This window comes from Phyllobates terribilis, unplaced genomic scaffold, assembly GCF_046119375.1.
Source record: "Phyllobates terribilis strain yellow unplaced genomic scaffold, ASM4611937v1 Scaffold_6__1_contigs__length_29720123, whole genome shotgun sequence".
Lineage (NCBI taxonomy): Eukaryota > Metazoa > Chordata > Amphibia > Anura > Dendrobatidae > Phyllobates > Phyllobates terribilis.
This window is the reverse complement of record NW_027362766.1, coordinates 19,035,941-19,052,282: the sequence shown is the minus strand read 5'-3', so window position 1 is coordinate 19,052,282 and position 16,342 is coordinate 19,035,941. Positions and strand designations below refer to the sequence as shown.

General features: G+C 50.7%; 1 protein-coding gene across 30 annotated transcripts in view; it reads left to right on the top strand.

Annotated features, from left to right (window-relative positions):
• GPHN (gephyrin) overlaps nucleotides 1-16,342 on the top strand; it is a 592,001-nt gene that overhangs the window by 375,639 nt on the left and 200,020 nt on the right. For 19 of the 30 annotated variants that reach the window (XM_073637413.1, XM_073637410.1, XM_073637414.1 and 16 more), the window contains exon 10: nucleotides 8,089-8,187. The exons of the other annotated variants lie outside the window; for them this stretch is intronic. In XM_073637413.1, the coding sequence (XP_073493514.1) occupies nucleotides 8,089-8,187 (99 nt within the window). The remainder of the gene's footprint in view (nucleotides 1-8,088; nucleotides 8,188-16,342) is intronic. 30 annotated transcript variants of the gene reach the window in all.

The window sequence follows — 16,342 nt, the reverse complement described above, 5'->3', positions numbered from 1 at the left end:
CATCCATAAACATACAGTTTTTTTCATAAAACATAAACATATAAAACAATATATATATTATCAGCATAAACTTTTTCATATAAACATTTTTGTTCCTCCGGCCACGGTGCAACTTGTGACCGGGTAAAGTGCAACAGTCTCTTCTGGAAAGAAAAACACAGCTTTCCTATAAAACCGGTAGGGGGCGCCTTTAGAAAGCGCAACTATATACAAGGGGATATGGCCGCTCTCAGTCCTCAGCCTGTGGGGAAAAAGGGATGGCTGCTCACAGTCCTCAGCCTGTTAAGGGATATGGGACACACTAGAACAGTTCAATTTGCTGGTCCCAACGGGGACTATATTTTAACTAGCAGCAGTAACAGTTCTGGTACCCTGACGGGTAACTATGTACAGTCTCTTTACCGTACTTTAATGACGGCGTACTCCTGCTCCTCCTTCAGACCCGTCCGAGTCCTCTTGCTCCTCTCACACCGTAGCTCCTCCTCCGTCAGCCGGTGTACATGGAGGGCGTAGGGTCCTTTGGCACACTTGTGCCGGGTGAACGTGACCTCGTCCCCTACATATAGGTCACGACCTCTGTGTCCCTCCGGCAGATGGGACTCCACGTCTCTTCTGGTCACAAAGACGTCGCCGGGGGTGTGGTGATCCCTGATGAAACCCCAACCGTGCTGCAGTTGGAATTTAATTACAGTCCCGGCGGCACGGGGACCGTGGGCTGCACGGGGGTTCCTCCTGGTCCGGCTCTTCTGCCCTGCACTCTGTTCCTGCAGCCGCTGCTCTCGGACCCGCCTCTCTCTTCGCTCCCGGTCAAAGACCTCTAACTGCTGCCGGCAGCACTCCGCACACTCAGCTGCGGCTGCCCGAGTCTCTTGGGTGAATCCCATGAGGTCTCCTCCGGTGGGGTCCCACGCAAACTGCGCTTCCTCCAACGAGAGTGGGGTGATCTTAACGGGCTTCGGAACCGGAATCAGGGGCTCATCTAGGGGTCTTGCTTTTTGGAGTCGGGGATGGTGGAACTCCGGTGGCCACACAAAGGGCTGCCCATCCGGGCAAGTGTGCTGGGCAAACAAGTCTTCACCCAGGTGCGGCACTCTAGATGTTGAGGGCGCGGTGGTGGTAGCGGCGCCCGGGTTCGCCAGGCCTTGCTACCAGGCCTGGGGTACCCTGAAGGTAAAGGGCACCGTGAAGACGGCGGCGCCCGGGGTAACTTGGCCCAGCGACCAGGCCGGTGGCTCAGTCGAGGTAGAGGGCGCTGTTGGTACTAGACCTTGCGACCAGGCCGGTGGTGTTTCCTGCTTTGCCGCGCTCAGGGTTGAGGCGCGTGACGTCACAGGGGTCGTGGCCGCGGCTTCTGCTTGAGGTCTTGTCTGGAGCGGTGACGATGCAGCGACGGGCACGGCAGGGGGAATTTCGGGCTCTGCGACGGGGAACTGGGGCAGGCACGCGGTTTCTCGGCTTGGGGTAGTGACGTCCCCTTTACCTGCCTCCATCTGTCCAGCTCCCTTCTCGGCGCCGTCTCCGGCCTTCACTCCTCCTGCACCATCCTCAGAGGCGGTCTGTCTCCTCATCTCGGGTGGCGTGCTTCACTGGCGGGTTCTTGCCTGCAGGGCCATCTCTCGGCTCCACTCCGTCAGCGTCTCTCGCTGCACCTGGGCCATCCTCCATGCGAGGCGCTCCAGCGCGGTCTGCGCACACTCCCGGTCTCGGGGGAGCTGTGCCAGGATCTCCACTAAGCCTAGTGGGGTTGTTGCTTGCAGCAGGCTCCTGACCTCAGGGTCGGTGCTGCCTGACTCTCCTTCCATCTCCGGGTACGGCTCCTCCGGAGTCCTCTCCAGACTTCTTGTCTCCGGGTGCGCTCTCTCCAGACTCCTCCAGGCTGCACCCATCTTCGCTCTCTTGTTCTGTCTCCGCCCACATTGAAGGTGGTCCCGGGGCAACTTTGTGATTGTCAGTTCCAGGGGCAGTTCTCTCACGCTGATGGACATCTCTAGCATCACAGTCTCCGTTGGTGGGGGCGGTTTCCGCTTTTGGCGCCATTCCTTGACCTGGCCCACGATGGGAGGTGACCTCTTGCCACCCTCTGGCACGCCCATAATGGCGTCTGCTCTTCCAAGGCGGGAAATCTTCTGGAAATGGCGGGAATCGTCTCCCAGTGGCGGGAAACTCCGTGGATGGCGGGAAAAAGCTGCAGATGGCGGGCAACCGGCGGGAAACGATCCGTGATGGCGTCCCATGGCGGGGACCCTCTGGAACCGGCGGGAGACTTCTTCTTGAGGTAAATTTGAACTTTTCTTCAGGCACGCAGTACCCGGTGGTTGCGGGCACGTTATCCTGCCGACTACGCCAAAAGTTGACGCGCCCCCTGGGCCAGTGCTGTTTAGGGATTACCCGGAGCCGGATCAGATGGGGGTTGTAGTCTCCGAGTGGCGGTGACCCGGTCCGTGCCCAGGGTGTCAAACTCAGTGTGTGGCAGTCTTTACAGATGTTGTTAAAGGTCCTTAGTGTCGACTACGCCACCCGTTGATTTGCGGTCAAAAGGCCGCCGCTGCAGCAGGGTCCGCTGAGGCTGGTGGTATGTGTGCAGCTGTGATAGTATAACCCCCAACGGGAGGGGTATAGCCTCAGGGGGGGTCAGATGTAGAGGATGGTGGTTGTGCAGGTGCAGGATGATTAGGCAAGAAGACTCAGAGTCGGGCTGTGCAGTTCAGGGGTTTTTACTTACGGGTGTTCTTATGGTCACTCTGGCCTGGAGCGACCACCCGAGCCGTGCTGCGTCCACCAGGTCCTGGACTCGGCCAACCCCCAAGCAATTCTGGAGCGTGGTCCTGAGCTCCTGTCTGACTTTCCCTCTCTTCTGGCCGTTCTCACCAGGGATCCACTTATGGCCGGCTCCCTCGGGTCTCTTGGTGGGTACACCTCTTCTGGGTTCCCTGACCCTATACTTGGTCTGCCTTTCTAGTGGATTTGGTGAGGGTCGTGGCAGATCCTGCCCACGACCTCCGGTCTCTGGCTAAGGTGAACTTTAGCCTCTGCCAGCTTGGGTTCCGGTACCCTGGGTGCCAACCCTTCACCCTGCTGTTTGTATTCTGGGGTCTTGGGGTTCCTTCTTCTTCTCTCTGGGTCCTTCTGACTCCTCTCTCTCTCTCTCAGACTTGGCCTTGGAGCTGGGCCCAGCCGGAACCACAACTCCCTGTCAGCCCTTCTGGCTGAGCTTCTCTGCTCTGCTCCTCCGGTTAAACTCTGACAGACTGACCCTGATCTAAGATGGTGCCCACCTTATATACTCCCTCTATGTGTGAGCTCAGGTGACCAGCACCCAATGAGCTCCTAGCCTTACCCAGACTGCTCCCCCTATCTGCCCCTACACTACTGGGATGTTCCACCCCCCTCCCACTCCAGCCAGGGACAGACACTATCGTACCTGCACATAAACTGGTGGGAGTACCGTCGATCTGTCCCCCGGAAATGGGATGTATGTAGTGTATGCAGCCTACTAGCTCAGTTCCACACTCCATCCTTACCCGGGAGTGGAATACCACACCTCTGGCTTGAGGTGTAATACCCCTGTAGCAGCCGAGTCCTCAGGGTGCTACAGATGCCCCCCAGCAGTGCCCCCTAATGCAGTAGGATGCCCTCAGCAGTGCCCCCTAATGCAGTATGATGCCCACAGCAGTGCCCCTAACGCAGTATGATGCCCACAGCAGTGCTCCTAACGCAGTATGATGCCCACAGCAGTGCCCCCTAACACAGTATGATGCCCCCAGCAGTGCCCCCTAACACAATATGATGCCCTCACAGTACCCCCTAACACAGTATGATGCCCACAGCAGTGCCCCCTAACACAGTATGATGCCCTCACAGTGCCCCCTAACACAGTATCATGCCCACAGCAGTGCCCCCTAACACAGTATGATGCCCTCACAGTGCCCCTAACGCAGTATGATGCCCACAGCAGTGCCCCCTATCAGTGTGATGCCCTCACAGTGCCCCCTAATACAGTATGATGCCCACAGCAGTGCCCCCTAACGCAGTATGATGCCCACAGCAGTGCCCCCTAATACAGTATGATGCCCACAGCAGTGCCCCCTAACACAGTATGATTCCCTCACAGTGCCCCCTAACACAGTATGATTCCCCCAGCAGTGCCCCGTAACACAGTATGATGCCCCCAGCAGTGCCCGCTAACACAGTATGATGCCCCAGCAGTGCCCCCTAACACAGTATGATGCCCCAGCAGTGCCCCCTAACGCAGTATGATTCCCCCAGCAGTGCCCCCTAATACAGTATGATGCCCCCAGCAGTGCCCCCTAATACAGTATGATGCTCCCAACAGTGCCCCCTAACGACGTAAGATGCCCCCAGCAGTGCTCACTAACGCAGTATGATTCCCCCAGCAGTGCCCCCTAACAGTATGATGCTCCCAACAGTGCCCCCTAACGACGTAAGATGCCCCCAGCAGTGCTCACTAACGCAGTATGATTCCCCCAGCAGTGCCCCCTAACACGGTATGATGCCCCCGGCAGTGCCCCCTAACACGGTATGATGCCCCCGGCAGTGCCCTCTAGCACAGTATGATGCCCTTGCAGTGCCCCCTAATGCAGTATGATGCCTCCAGCAGTGCCCCCTAACGAGGTAAGGTGCCCCCTAACACAGTATGATGCCCCCAGCAGTGCCCCGTAACACAGTATGATGTCCACAGCAGTGCCCCTAACACAGTATGATGCCCACAGCAGTGCCCCCTAACACAGAATGATGCCCCCAGCAGTGCCCCCTAACACAGTAGGATGCCCTCAGCAGTGCCCCCTAACGCAGTATGATGCCCCCCAGCAGTGCCCCCTAATGCAGTAGGATGCCCTCAGCAGTGCCCCCTAATGCAGTATGATGCCCACAGCAGTGCCCCTAACGCAGTATGATGCCCACAGCAGTGCTCCTAACGCAGTATGATGCCCACAGCAGTGCCCCCTAACACAGTATGATGCCCCCAGCAGTGCCCCCTAACACAATATGATGCCCTCACAGTGCCCCCTAACACAGTATGATGCCCACAGCAGTGCCCCCTAACACAGTATGATGCCCTCACAGTGCCCCCTAACACAGTATCATGCCCACAGCAGTGCCCCCTAACACAGTATGATGCCCTCACAGTGCCCCTAACGCAGTATGATGCCCACAGCAGTGCCCCCTATCACAGTGTGATGCCCTCACAGTGCCCCCTAATACAGTATGATGCCCACAGCAGTGCCCCCTAACGCAGTATGATGCCCTCACAGTGCCCCCTAATACAGTAAGATGCCCCCAGCAGTGCCCGCTAACACAGTATGATGCCCCAGCAGTGCCCCCTAACACAGTATGATGCCCCAGCAGTGCCCACTAACGCAGTATGATTCCCCCAGCAGTGTACCCTAATACAGTATGATGCCCCCAGCAGTGCCCCGTAACACAGTATGATGCCCCTAGCAGTGCCCGCTAACACAGTATGATGCCCCAGCAGTGCCCGCTAACACAGTATGATGCCCCAGCAGTGCCCCCTAACACAGTATGATGCCCCAGCAGTGCCCCCTAACACAGTATGATGTCCCAGCAGTGTACCCTAATACAGTATGATGCCCCCAGAAGTGCCCCCTAATACAGTATGATGCCCCCAGCAGTGCCCCCTAATACAGTATGATGCCCCCAGCAGTGCCCCCTAACACAGTATGATGCTCCCAACAGTGCCCCCTAACGACGTAAGATGCCCCCAGCAGTGCCCGCTAACACAGTATGATGCCCCCAGCAGTGCTCACTAACGCAGTATGATTCCCCCAGCAGTGCCCCCTAATACAGTATGATGCCCCCAGCAGTGCCCCCCTAACGAGGTAAGATGCCCCCAGCAGTGCCCCCCTATCGAGGTAAGATGCCCCCAGCAGTGCCCCCTAACACGGTATGATGCCCCCGGCAGTGCCCCCTAACATGGTATGATGCCCCCGGCAGTGCCCCCTAACACAGTATGATACTCCAGCATTGCCCCCTATAACACGTATGGTGCCCCCTAACACAGTACGATACCCCAGCAGTGCCCCCTAACACAGTATGATACCCCAGCAGTGCCCCCCTCCACAGTATGATGCCCCCAGCAGTGCCCCCTATAACGCAGTATGATGCCTCACAATGCCTTCCAGTCCACCCTCCACAGTATGATGCCCCCAGCAGTGCCCCCTAACACGGTACGATACCCCAGCAGTGCCCCCTATAATGCAGTATGATGGCACCACAGATATTATGATGGTCTTCTAGTCCACCCTCCACAGTACGATACCCCAGCAGTGCCCCCTATAATGCAGTATGATGGCACCACAGATATTATGATGGTCTTCTAGTCCACCCTCCACAGTATGATGCCCCCAGCAGTGCCCCCTAACACAGTACGATACCCCAGCAGTGCCCCCTATAATGCAGTATGATGGCACCACAGATATTATGATGGTCTTCTAGTCCACCCTCCACAGTACGATACCCCAGCAGTGCCCCCTATAATGCAGTATGATGGCACCACAGATATTATGATGGTCTTCTAGTCCACCCTCCACAGTATGATGCCCCCAGCAGTGCCCCCTAACACAGTACGATACCCCAGCAGTGCCCCCTATAATGCAGTATGATGGCACCACAGATATTATGATGGTCTTCTAGTCCACCCTCCACAGTACGATACCCCAGCAGTGCCCCCTATAATGCAGTATGATGGCACCACAGATATTATGATGGTCTTCTAGTCCACCCTCCACAGTACGATACCCCAGCAGTGCCCCCTATAATGCAGTATGATGGCACCACAGATATTATGATGGTCTTCTAGTCCACCCTCCACAGTATGATGCCCCCAGCAGTGCCCCCTAACACAGTACGATACCCCAGCAGTGCCCCCTATAATGCAGTATGATGGCACCACAGATATTATGATGGTCTTCCAGTCCACCCTCCACAGTACGATACCCCAGCAGTGCCCCCTATAATGCAGTATGATGGCACCACAGATATTATGATGGTCTTCCAGTCCACCCTCCACAGTACGATACCCCAGCAGTGCCCCCTATAATGCAGTATGATGGCACCACAGATATTATGATGGTCTTCCAGTCCACCCTCCACAGTATGATTCCCACGCAGAAGAATTGTATGAGAAAATAAAAAGTAAAATAAAAAAAATCTGAAAGCCGTAAGCGTCCTGTCCCCCCAATGTGCAGCTGTGGTGTAAGCTGAGTGCAGACTCCCTGCTCCGCCTGTGTAATCCACCATATCTGCGGCCCCCCACTTCATGGGCTCCATGGGGGCTGTGTGGTATGCCGCCATTGTCTGTGTCACGGAATTAGACTGAACTGCAGAAATCCATCAATATAAAGTCCAAACAAACCCTAAGGGTGAAATCTTCACAAAAATATGAATTAATATTAAAAAAAAAATTACTTTTATCATAAATATTTTGACATTGCTCTTTATACCTCTTCTGACCAGAATAGGAGTTGATGCCTCATAGTGGTTACAAAAGACGATGGACGGTATTGTGTATGTATTATAAAACGGTCCATATTCTTAAAGGGGTTGTCGACCTATGGGGGTCATTTTTTGTTTCTTAAATGCATATATTTCGGCACCCAAAAAAATGATGTCATTCGGTTTCATTAAAAAATGTTGCACTGTTTTCCTTCTATAGTTTCTGTGTTGCAGAATGAGTTAACTGAGAATCAGTCAGTGAGCTCATGGTCCGATGGTCCTCTTTTTCTGAGCTCCTCTCAGCTGATTTATGACCACAGACCACATCAAGTTTCATTGTGGGGAGAATCAAAAGAGCCTATAAAAGCCAAAATTGTTCATGATACCTAATTAGCTTTAAATACATGCATTTAAGTGGAAAAATAAGTTCTCAGAAGTGGACGACCTCTGGTTAAAAGTAGTTACTCTATAAACTGACTACGACCTATTACTTTTCCCTGGTCCCTAAGTCACCCACAGTCTCATCACATCCTTCTGTGTTGGACCATGTGCATGATGTGTGTTTTCTTCTGCTCGGTGCTCGCTCACATGCGGAGTTCATTGTATGTTGTCTGTTAGATTCATCCACCCTGCACCAACCTTGCTGAAATCATGGCAAAAGGTTATTCTCCCGTCCCGGGCGGCACCCCTCCATCTACAGCCAATGCTGAGGACCTGGTAAGAGCAACACAGGGTCCCTGTAAGGACCCTAAATCTAACCGCTACTAACTGGCAGATTGAATATTAGTCTCTATATATGTATGTTCGTATAGACTGATGTATCAGCACTGGCTTTATAGATACGGTATATACACATAGTATCAGCAGTATCCTCTGTGTTCACTAACTCCTGCTCACCTTTAAAGAGTCTTATGGTCTTTACTAAGAGAGTGCAGCCCAAATGACCCGCCCCCGAGGATCCTGGGAGAAAAAGCAGCATTAAGTAAAAGGCATATATGGTGCAAAAACGGAATTCTCAACGGAGCAATAGGAATAAAATAACAGCAAAATTCTATGACTGTCAGATCTTTTTCTGACACGATGATAACAAACTGATTTTATTTATTTTTAAAGGGATAAAGAAAGATGAAATTTAAACATAAATATATCTATATACACTGCTCAAAACGATACAGGGAGCCCTGAAATCCCCCCTCCTGGATCTGAATGGATGAAATCTTCTCATTGAATACTTTGTTCTGTAGAAAGCTGAATGTGCTGACAACAAAATCACACAAAAATCATCAATGGAAATCACATTTATTAACCAATGGAGGCCTGTAGTGGGTTTTTCCACTTTAATTTTGGGGGTGACTCCAGATCCAGGCCTCCATTGGTTAATAAATGTGATTTCCATTGATGATTTTTGTGTGATTTTGTTGTCAGCACATTCAGCTTTCTACAGAACAAAGTATTCAATGAGAAGATTTCATCCATTCAGATCCAGGAGGGGGGATTTCAGGGGTCCCTTTAGTTTTTTGAGCAGTGTATATAGATATATATACACTGTATATACATTTCTTCCACCAATTGTAGGAATCCGTGCTCTCAGGTAGGTAATGTTCACACAGGCAGAGGGATTTTAGTAATACCATTATTACAATCACAAGACTAATACAAAAGATAAAACTAATTAAAAAATGATAAACGGGTTCATTTGTAATTGTAATAGTGCAGCAATAATAAAAATGGTAATAATACATTGTGAGGCCTGGTCACAGTAAGTTAGTGTAGGGAGGAAGGCTGAACTGGATGGACCGAGGTCTTTATTCAACCTACGTTACTATGTTACTATGTATGTGTATGTATATATGTGTGTATAACAAATATATATAGTGTGTGTGTGTATATATATTTTTTATTATTTAGTCTCCTTAAGAGACTTGAACCTGCGATTGCTTATTCTATATAAGCAGTCCGCGACTTACGAACAAAAAGGACCCAAACTAATTCTTAACTAACTGCTCAACTGTGCAGCTACCCTGCTACTCGCTGCCCACCATCCAGTCCTCCCCTTTCCTTTGTCGTGTGCCCCATCTCTATCCACTTTCAAGGGCTTTTCATATGTAGTCCTCCTATCTAGTTCCCTCCATTTGCCTCCCGCTACCTCCTGCACCTCAGCTATCCGTTCCTTTGGCTTCCAAGATGGCGACCTCAATGACATATGGAGTGCAGTGGTAAATCTAAACCACAATTCCCCTTCCTTTCCTATCCCACTTGCACAGGGAAGGCACGAATCAAACTTACCTCTGCTCCCCATGCCATCGCGGTGGACAACTTGGAAACAGGAGGAGTGGAACACTGATCGGAGTGGAGAAGGTTACTGAAGGTAGACGCCAGGCAAACGGAGGGAAATAGAAGGGCACCAGTTTTAGTCCCAAGGTGGAGGATTGCTGTTATTTGGGTAGAATATATTGTTTCTAACAACTTTCCAATAAATCCAGAACGTACAGAAGTGTAAAATCCTGCAGGACGTCTCTCCCAATTAGGTAATCTAAAACTCAGACGAGATGCGAGGATAACCCTCATTTCTGTGACATCCTAGATTGTCTGACCTGCTTTACCAGCTTTTGACAGCTGCAGCATTTCACATTTCTTCAGCTTCTATTGCATTTACAATCTCCATACGGACAAAGACAACATCCTGCAGGGTAAGCCTTCTGACGGCCTCCACGTTGGTGAGGACATCCTTCTTCCTGCACGTTCCTGCAGTTAGACACTTTTACAGCATCTTCACTTGGCAGAAAGCTTCCTTAAAGATTCACTGAGTACAAAGTCCCCTTCAGGTTGATCTAGTTTTTCAATCTGCTGGGTGTAATGTCTGACACCAGGACGCTTCTATGCCAGCTATAATCTCTGAATATTTGCATAAACCCTGTTCCAGTTCCCCTGCTTCTTGGATTATCACGGAGAAGAGACGTGTTTGTGCACTGTCATGTCATACTGTGCTGCATGCCCCCGGTGTCCTACTGGGTTGGGTTGGACCGCCATCTCCGATAGGGCAGCTCTTATTAACAGTCTTTAGATTATTCGAAACTTGATAGGATATGTCAATTTGTAACATCCCTGGCGGCGTGCCGGCATGGCTTCCCATTCCCGACCATGCAAGGCCGCCAACCTACTCACCAGTCCAGGCTGCGCACTGTGTTCCTCTGCTTGCTGTGTGCATGTGTCTCCTCTGCAAGCTTAGGGCAGCGACGCTAGCAATTCCTGATTCTTAAAGGAACAGTGCGTGCATCCCTGATGTGTCCCCAACTTATTGCTGTGAGGCACTGGGTACTTAAGGCACCTCCGCCCATTGGAGGTGCCTGAGCAACACTATCTTTCAGTGTGTTCTGTGCAACTGTGAGTTGCCAGGTCCTGTCCTGTATGTAGCCTGTTTCCGCCACCCTAGGGGCTGAGTACCCAGGCCTGTACCTGTGTCCCGTTCCCTTGTCACTTCCTCTCTGAACTGTGTCCTTGCCCGTTACCCGTTTGCTTCTATGTCCGACATTTCCCTTCGCCTCCTGTGTCCGTTCCAGTACCTGTCTCCTATCCTGCAGTGTGAACCAGAACCTATCTCCTACCTGTCGCCTCTGTACTTCAGTTTGTGAGTGTGTCCACTCGCTACTTCATTGTAAGTACCTTGTGTGTATCTGGCTCTGTTTGTCCCGTCTCCCTGTATCTATCCTAGTTGTACTTGCTATTGTCCTGTGCTTTCCTTACCCTGTCTGTTCATTGTGAACGGAGCCCTGTCTTCTGACCGTTCTTGTGGTATTCCTTCCGGTCGGCACTGGTGTTTCCGCTCCACTCCTGTCTGCACCTGCATTTCCGCTCCGGTATCCCAGTCTGTATTGGGCCCTATCCAGCCTGTCTGTATGCCCGCCAGTACCTGCCTGTCTGTATGACAGCCGTGCCTGCCAGTACCTGCCTGTCTGTAGATCAGCCGTGCCCGCCAGTACCTACCTACCTGTCTGTATATCAGCCGTGCCCGCCAGTACCTGCCTGCCTGTCTGTATATCAGCCGTGCCCACCAGTACCTGCCTGCCTGTATACCAGCCTTGCCCACCAGTACCCTCCTGTCTGTATATCAGCCGTTCCCACCAGTACCTGCCTGCCTGTCTGTATACCAGCCGTGCCCACCAGTACCTGCCTGCCTGTCTGTATATCAGCCGTGCCCGCCAGTACCTGCCTGCCTGTCTGTATATCAGCCGTGCCCACCAGTACCTGCCTGCCTGTATACCAGCCTTGCCCACCAGTACCCTCCTGTCTGTATATCAGCCGTTCCCACCAGTACCTGCCTGCCTGTCTGTATACCAGCCGTGCCCACCAGTACCTGCCTGCCTGTCTGTATATCAGCCGTGCCCGCCAGTACCTGCCTGCCTATCACCCATGCCCGCCAGTACCTGCCTGCCTGTCTGTATACCAGCTGTGCCCACCAGTACCTGCCTGCCTGTGTGTATACCAGCCGTGCCCACCAGTGCCTGCCTGTCTACCAGCCGTGCCCACCAGTACATGCCTGCCTGTATACCAGCCGTGCCCACCAGTACCTGCCTGCCTGTCTGTATACCAGCCATGCTCACCAGTGCCTGCCTGTCTGTATACCAGCCGTGCCCACCAGTACCTGCCTGTCTGTATACCAGCCATTCCCGCCAGTACCTGCTTACCTGCATACCCGCTGGTCCTACCGCACCTGCCAGTGCTTATCTACATACCAGCCGAACCTGCCAGTACCTGCATACCTCAGTTTGGGTCAGCAGCCGTGTGACTGAGGTCTGCCCTGGAGTAGCACCTGATCCACGTCCCTCCTCGGATCATGGAGTCGTTAAGCCGTCGTACATCCGATGTCGGATCTGGCGAGGCCCCTAGTCACGGCCCTCCAGGCACTCCGTGTCCCAGTGGGACCACAATCCACGCTCACGCCAGACGGTCTCATACTGTTTCTCCTGTGGATGGATGGAAGCACATGCTCAATAGATTCCCCTCTGTCTCCTCTTTCCTTCATGCTGCATGGTTGTCACAAAGTGAAGAGGCCGATACCTTAAGAACATTTACACTTTAACAAGCTGCCGATCCTCCAACTAAAGAGTAAAATGCAGCAAAAGATCTATGTTCTCAGTAGCACATCGTCCTGTGTAAGCTGGATCTGTGCTGCCGAGAACAATGGAAGTTCATTGCGCATGGGCTATCTATCCCTGAACGTTCAGGGCGTATGTGACGCATGGTGTGCCTATGTACAGTGGGGAAAATAAGTATTTGATACACTGCTGATTTTGCAGTTTTCCCACCTACAAAGAATGGAGAGATCTGTAATTTTTATCATAGGTCACTTCACCTGTGAGACAGAATATAAAAATACAATCCAGAAAGTCATTGTATGATGTCTACATAATTAATTTGCATTTTATTGCATGAAATAAGTATTTGATTCAATAGAAAAACAGACCTTAATATTTGGTACTGAAACCTTTGTTACAATTACTGAGGTCAGACATTTCCTGTAGTTCTTGACCAAGTTTGCACACACTGCAGCAGGGATTTTGGCCCACTCCTCCATACAGATCTTCTCCAGATCTTTCAGGTTTCGGGGCTGTCACTGGGCAACATTGAGTTTCAGCCCCCTCCAAAGATTTTCTATTGGGTTTAGGTCTGGAGACTGGGTAGACCACTCCAGGACCTTGAAATGCTTCCTACAGAGTCACTCTTTAGTTGTCCTGGCTGTGTGTTTCGGGTCATTGTCATGCTGGAAGACCCAGCCACAACCCATCTTCAATGATTTTACTTAGGAAAGCAAGTTGTTGGCCAAAATCTCACGATACATGACCCCCATACATTTTCCCTTCAGTACGGTGCAGTTGTCCTGTCCCTTTGCAGAAAAGCACCCCCAAAGTATGATGTTTCCCCCACCATGCTTCATGGTTGAGATGGTGTTATTGGGATTGTACTCCTCCTCCTTCGTCCTCCAAACACAGCGAATGGAGTTGATAGCAAAAAGTTCTATTTTGGTCTCATGTGACCACATAATCTTCTCCCATGCCTCTTCTGGATCATCCAGATGGTCAGTGGTGAACTTCAAGCGGGCCTGGACTTGTGCTGGCGTAAGCAGAGGACCTTGCGTGACCTGCAAGATTTTAATCTATCACGGCGTAGTGTGTTACTAATGGTAATGTTTGAGACTGTGGCCCCAGCTCTCTTCAAGTCATTGAACAGGTCCTCTCATGTTGTTCTGGGCTCATTCTTGGCCTTTCTTAGAATGATCCTTACCCCACGAGGTGAGATCTTGCATGGAGCCCTAGACCGAGGAAGATTGACAGTCATCTTGTGTTTCATTTTCTAATAATTGTGCCAACAGTTGTTGCCTCCTCACCAAGCTGCTTGCCTATTGTCCTGTAGCCCATCCCAGCCTTGTGCAGGTCTACAATTTTGTCCCAGGTGTCCTTAGACAGCTCTTTGGTCTTGGCCATGGTGGAGAGGTTGGAGTGTGATTGATTGAATGTGTGGCCAGGTGTCGTTTATACAGGTAACGAGTTCAAACAGGTGCAATTAATCCCTTTTCCACCTTGGACGTATAAGTATGTTCAACATGTTATCCCCGTAACCCATGCGGCCTCCGGCGCTGAGCCCGCATGGTTTTGGGCACATGACAGCTGTTCTGATCAGCTGTCATGTGTCCCTAAAAGCTGCGGTCGCAATCGTGATCCACCCACGGCTGTTAGGTAGTTAAATGCTGCTATCAATCTCTGACAGCGGCATTTAACATGGCTGTGGCAGAAGAACGTTGCTAGTCCTGTCCATCGGTGCCCGTGTCACATGACCGCAGTTCGCCAATGGGTTGGCAGAAGACTCCTGCGGTTGTCATTACCGGGATGCTATGAGCGCCGCCCAGCGGAGCCCTGGAGTGCTGGAGCCCTGGAGTGCTGGAGCCCTGGAGCCCTGGAGCCCTGGAGTGCTGGAGCCCTGGACCCCTGGAGCCCTGGTGTGCTGGAGCCCTGGAGCCCTGGTGTGCTGGAGCCCTGGTGTGCTGGAGCCCTGGTGCGCTGGAGCACTGGAGCGCTGCTGTGTGTTGCACAAGCGATCTAATGATCGTAGCTTGTAGTCTCCAATGGAGACTATTCAAGAAAGTGAAAAGTTTAAAACAAATGTTTTTAAAAATTATTTAAAAATTTAAAAAATATAAAAGTTCAAATCACCCCCCTATCGCCCCATTCAAAATAAAACAATAAAAAAAAAATCAAATATACACATATTCAGAATCAACCGATCTATCAATATGAAAAAATAATTTGATCGGTAAACGATGTAACGAGAAAATAAATCAAAACCCCAAAATTGTGGGTTTTTTTTTTGGTCGACGCAACATTGCAATAAAATGTAATAACGGGTAATCAAAAGATCGAATCTACCCCAAAATTGTATCAATAAAAACATTAGCTCGGCGCTCAAAAAAAAAAGCCCTCACCCGGCCCCAGATCCCGAAAAATGGAGACGCTCCAGGTCTTGGAAAATGGCGCCATTTTTTTGTTGCAAACTTTTGATTTTTTTTCACCGCTTAAATAAAAAAGAACCTATACATGTTTGGTGTCTACGAACTCGTAATGGCCTGAGGAATCCTAGTGACAGGTCAGTTTTAGCATTTAGTGAACTTTAAAAAAATGACAATAATAAAAAACAATTGTGGAATTGCATGTTTTTTGCAATTTGACCATACTTTGAATTTTTTTTCCCGTTTTCCAGTACACGATAAGGTAAAACCAATGGTGTCGTTCAAAAGTACAACTCGTTCCTCAAAAAACAAGCCCTCACATGGCCATATTGATGAAAAATAAAACCGTTTTGGCTCTGGGAAGACAAAAAAAACGAAAGCGCAAAAAGGGAAAAACCCAAGGTTGTTAAAGGGTTAATACAGGTAACGAGTGCAGAATAGTAGGCTTCTTAAAGAAAAACTAACAAGTCTATGAGAGGCAGAATTCTTGCTGGTTGGTCGGTGATCAAAAACTTATTTCGTGCAATAAAATGCAATTTAATTACATAAAAATTCTACAATGTGATTTTCTGGATTTTATTCTTAGATTCTGTCTCTCACAGGTGAAGTGACCTACGATAAAAATTACAGACCTCTCCATTCTTTGGAGGTGGGAAAACGTATTTTCCCCACTGTAAATAGGATGTTAAACGACTGCCAATTAATCTTTACTGATTGTTGGTCAATTAATGCCCCAAATACGCATTCCTAAATAATAATGAAAGGACAAGTAGAGCTATAACGGAGATGTAAAAAATCAAGGATGAGGAGGAGAAAAAGAAATCTAAGGTAGATATTCAATACACAGGTAGATGTGGCGGAGAAGAGACCAAAGCTGCAAAGAAACGAGAAAAGAGACTGAAGGGTGAAGATTAGCGCCATTACTCCCATTTTTTTGTTTATTTCTATTTCGTTGGATTATTCCTTTAAGTGTCTCTGTTTCTAATTCCGTCAGAATTCAGCTTCCCTCCCCTGCATCTCCCCTCCCCTGCATCTCCCCTCCCGTGCTGCTCCCCTCTTCTGTTGCTCCCCTCTTCTGTTGCTCCCCTCTTCTGTTGCTCCCTTCTTCTGTTGCTCCCCTCCCCTGTTGCTCCCCTCCCCTGCATCTCCCCTCCCGTGCCTCTCCCCTCCCGTGCCTCTCCCCTCCCCTGCCGCTCCCCTCTTCTGTTGCTCCCCTCTTCTGTTGCTCCCCTCTTCTGTTGCTCCCCTCCCCTGCATCTCAAAACCCGTGCCGCTCCCCTCTTCTGTTGCACCCCTCTTCTGTTGCACCCCTCTTCTGTTGCTCCCCTCTTCTGTTGCACCCCTCTTCTGTTGCTCCCCTCTTCTGTTGCT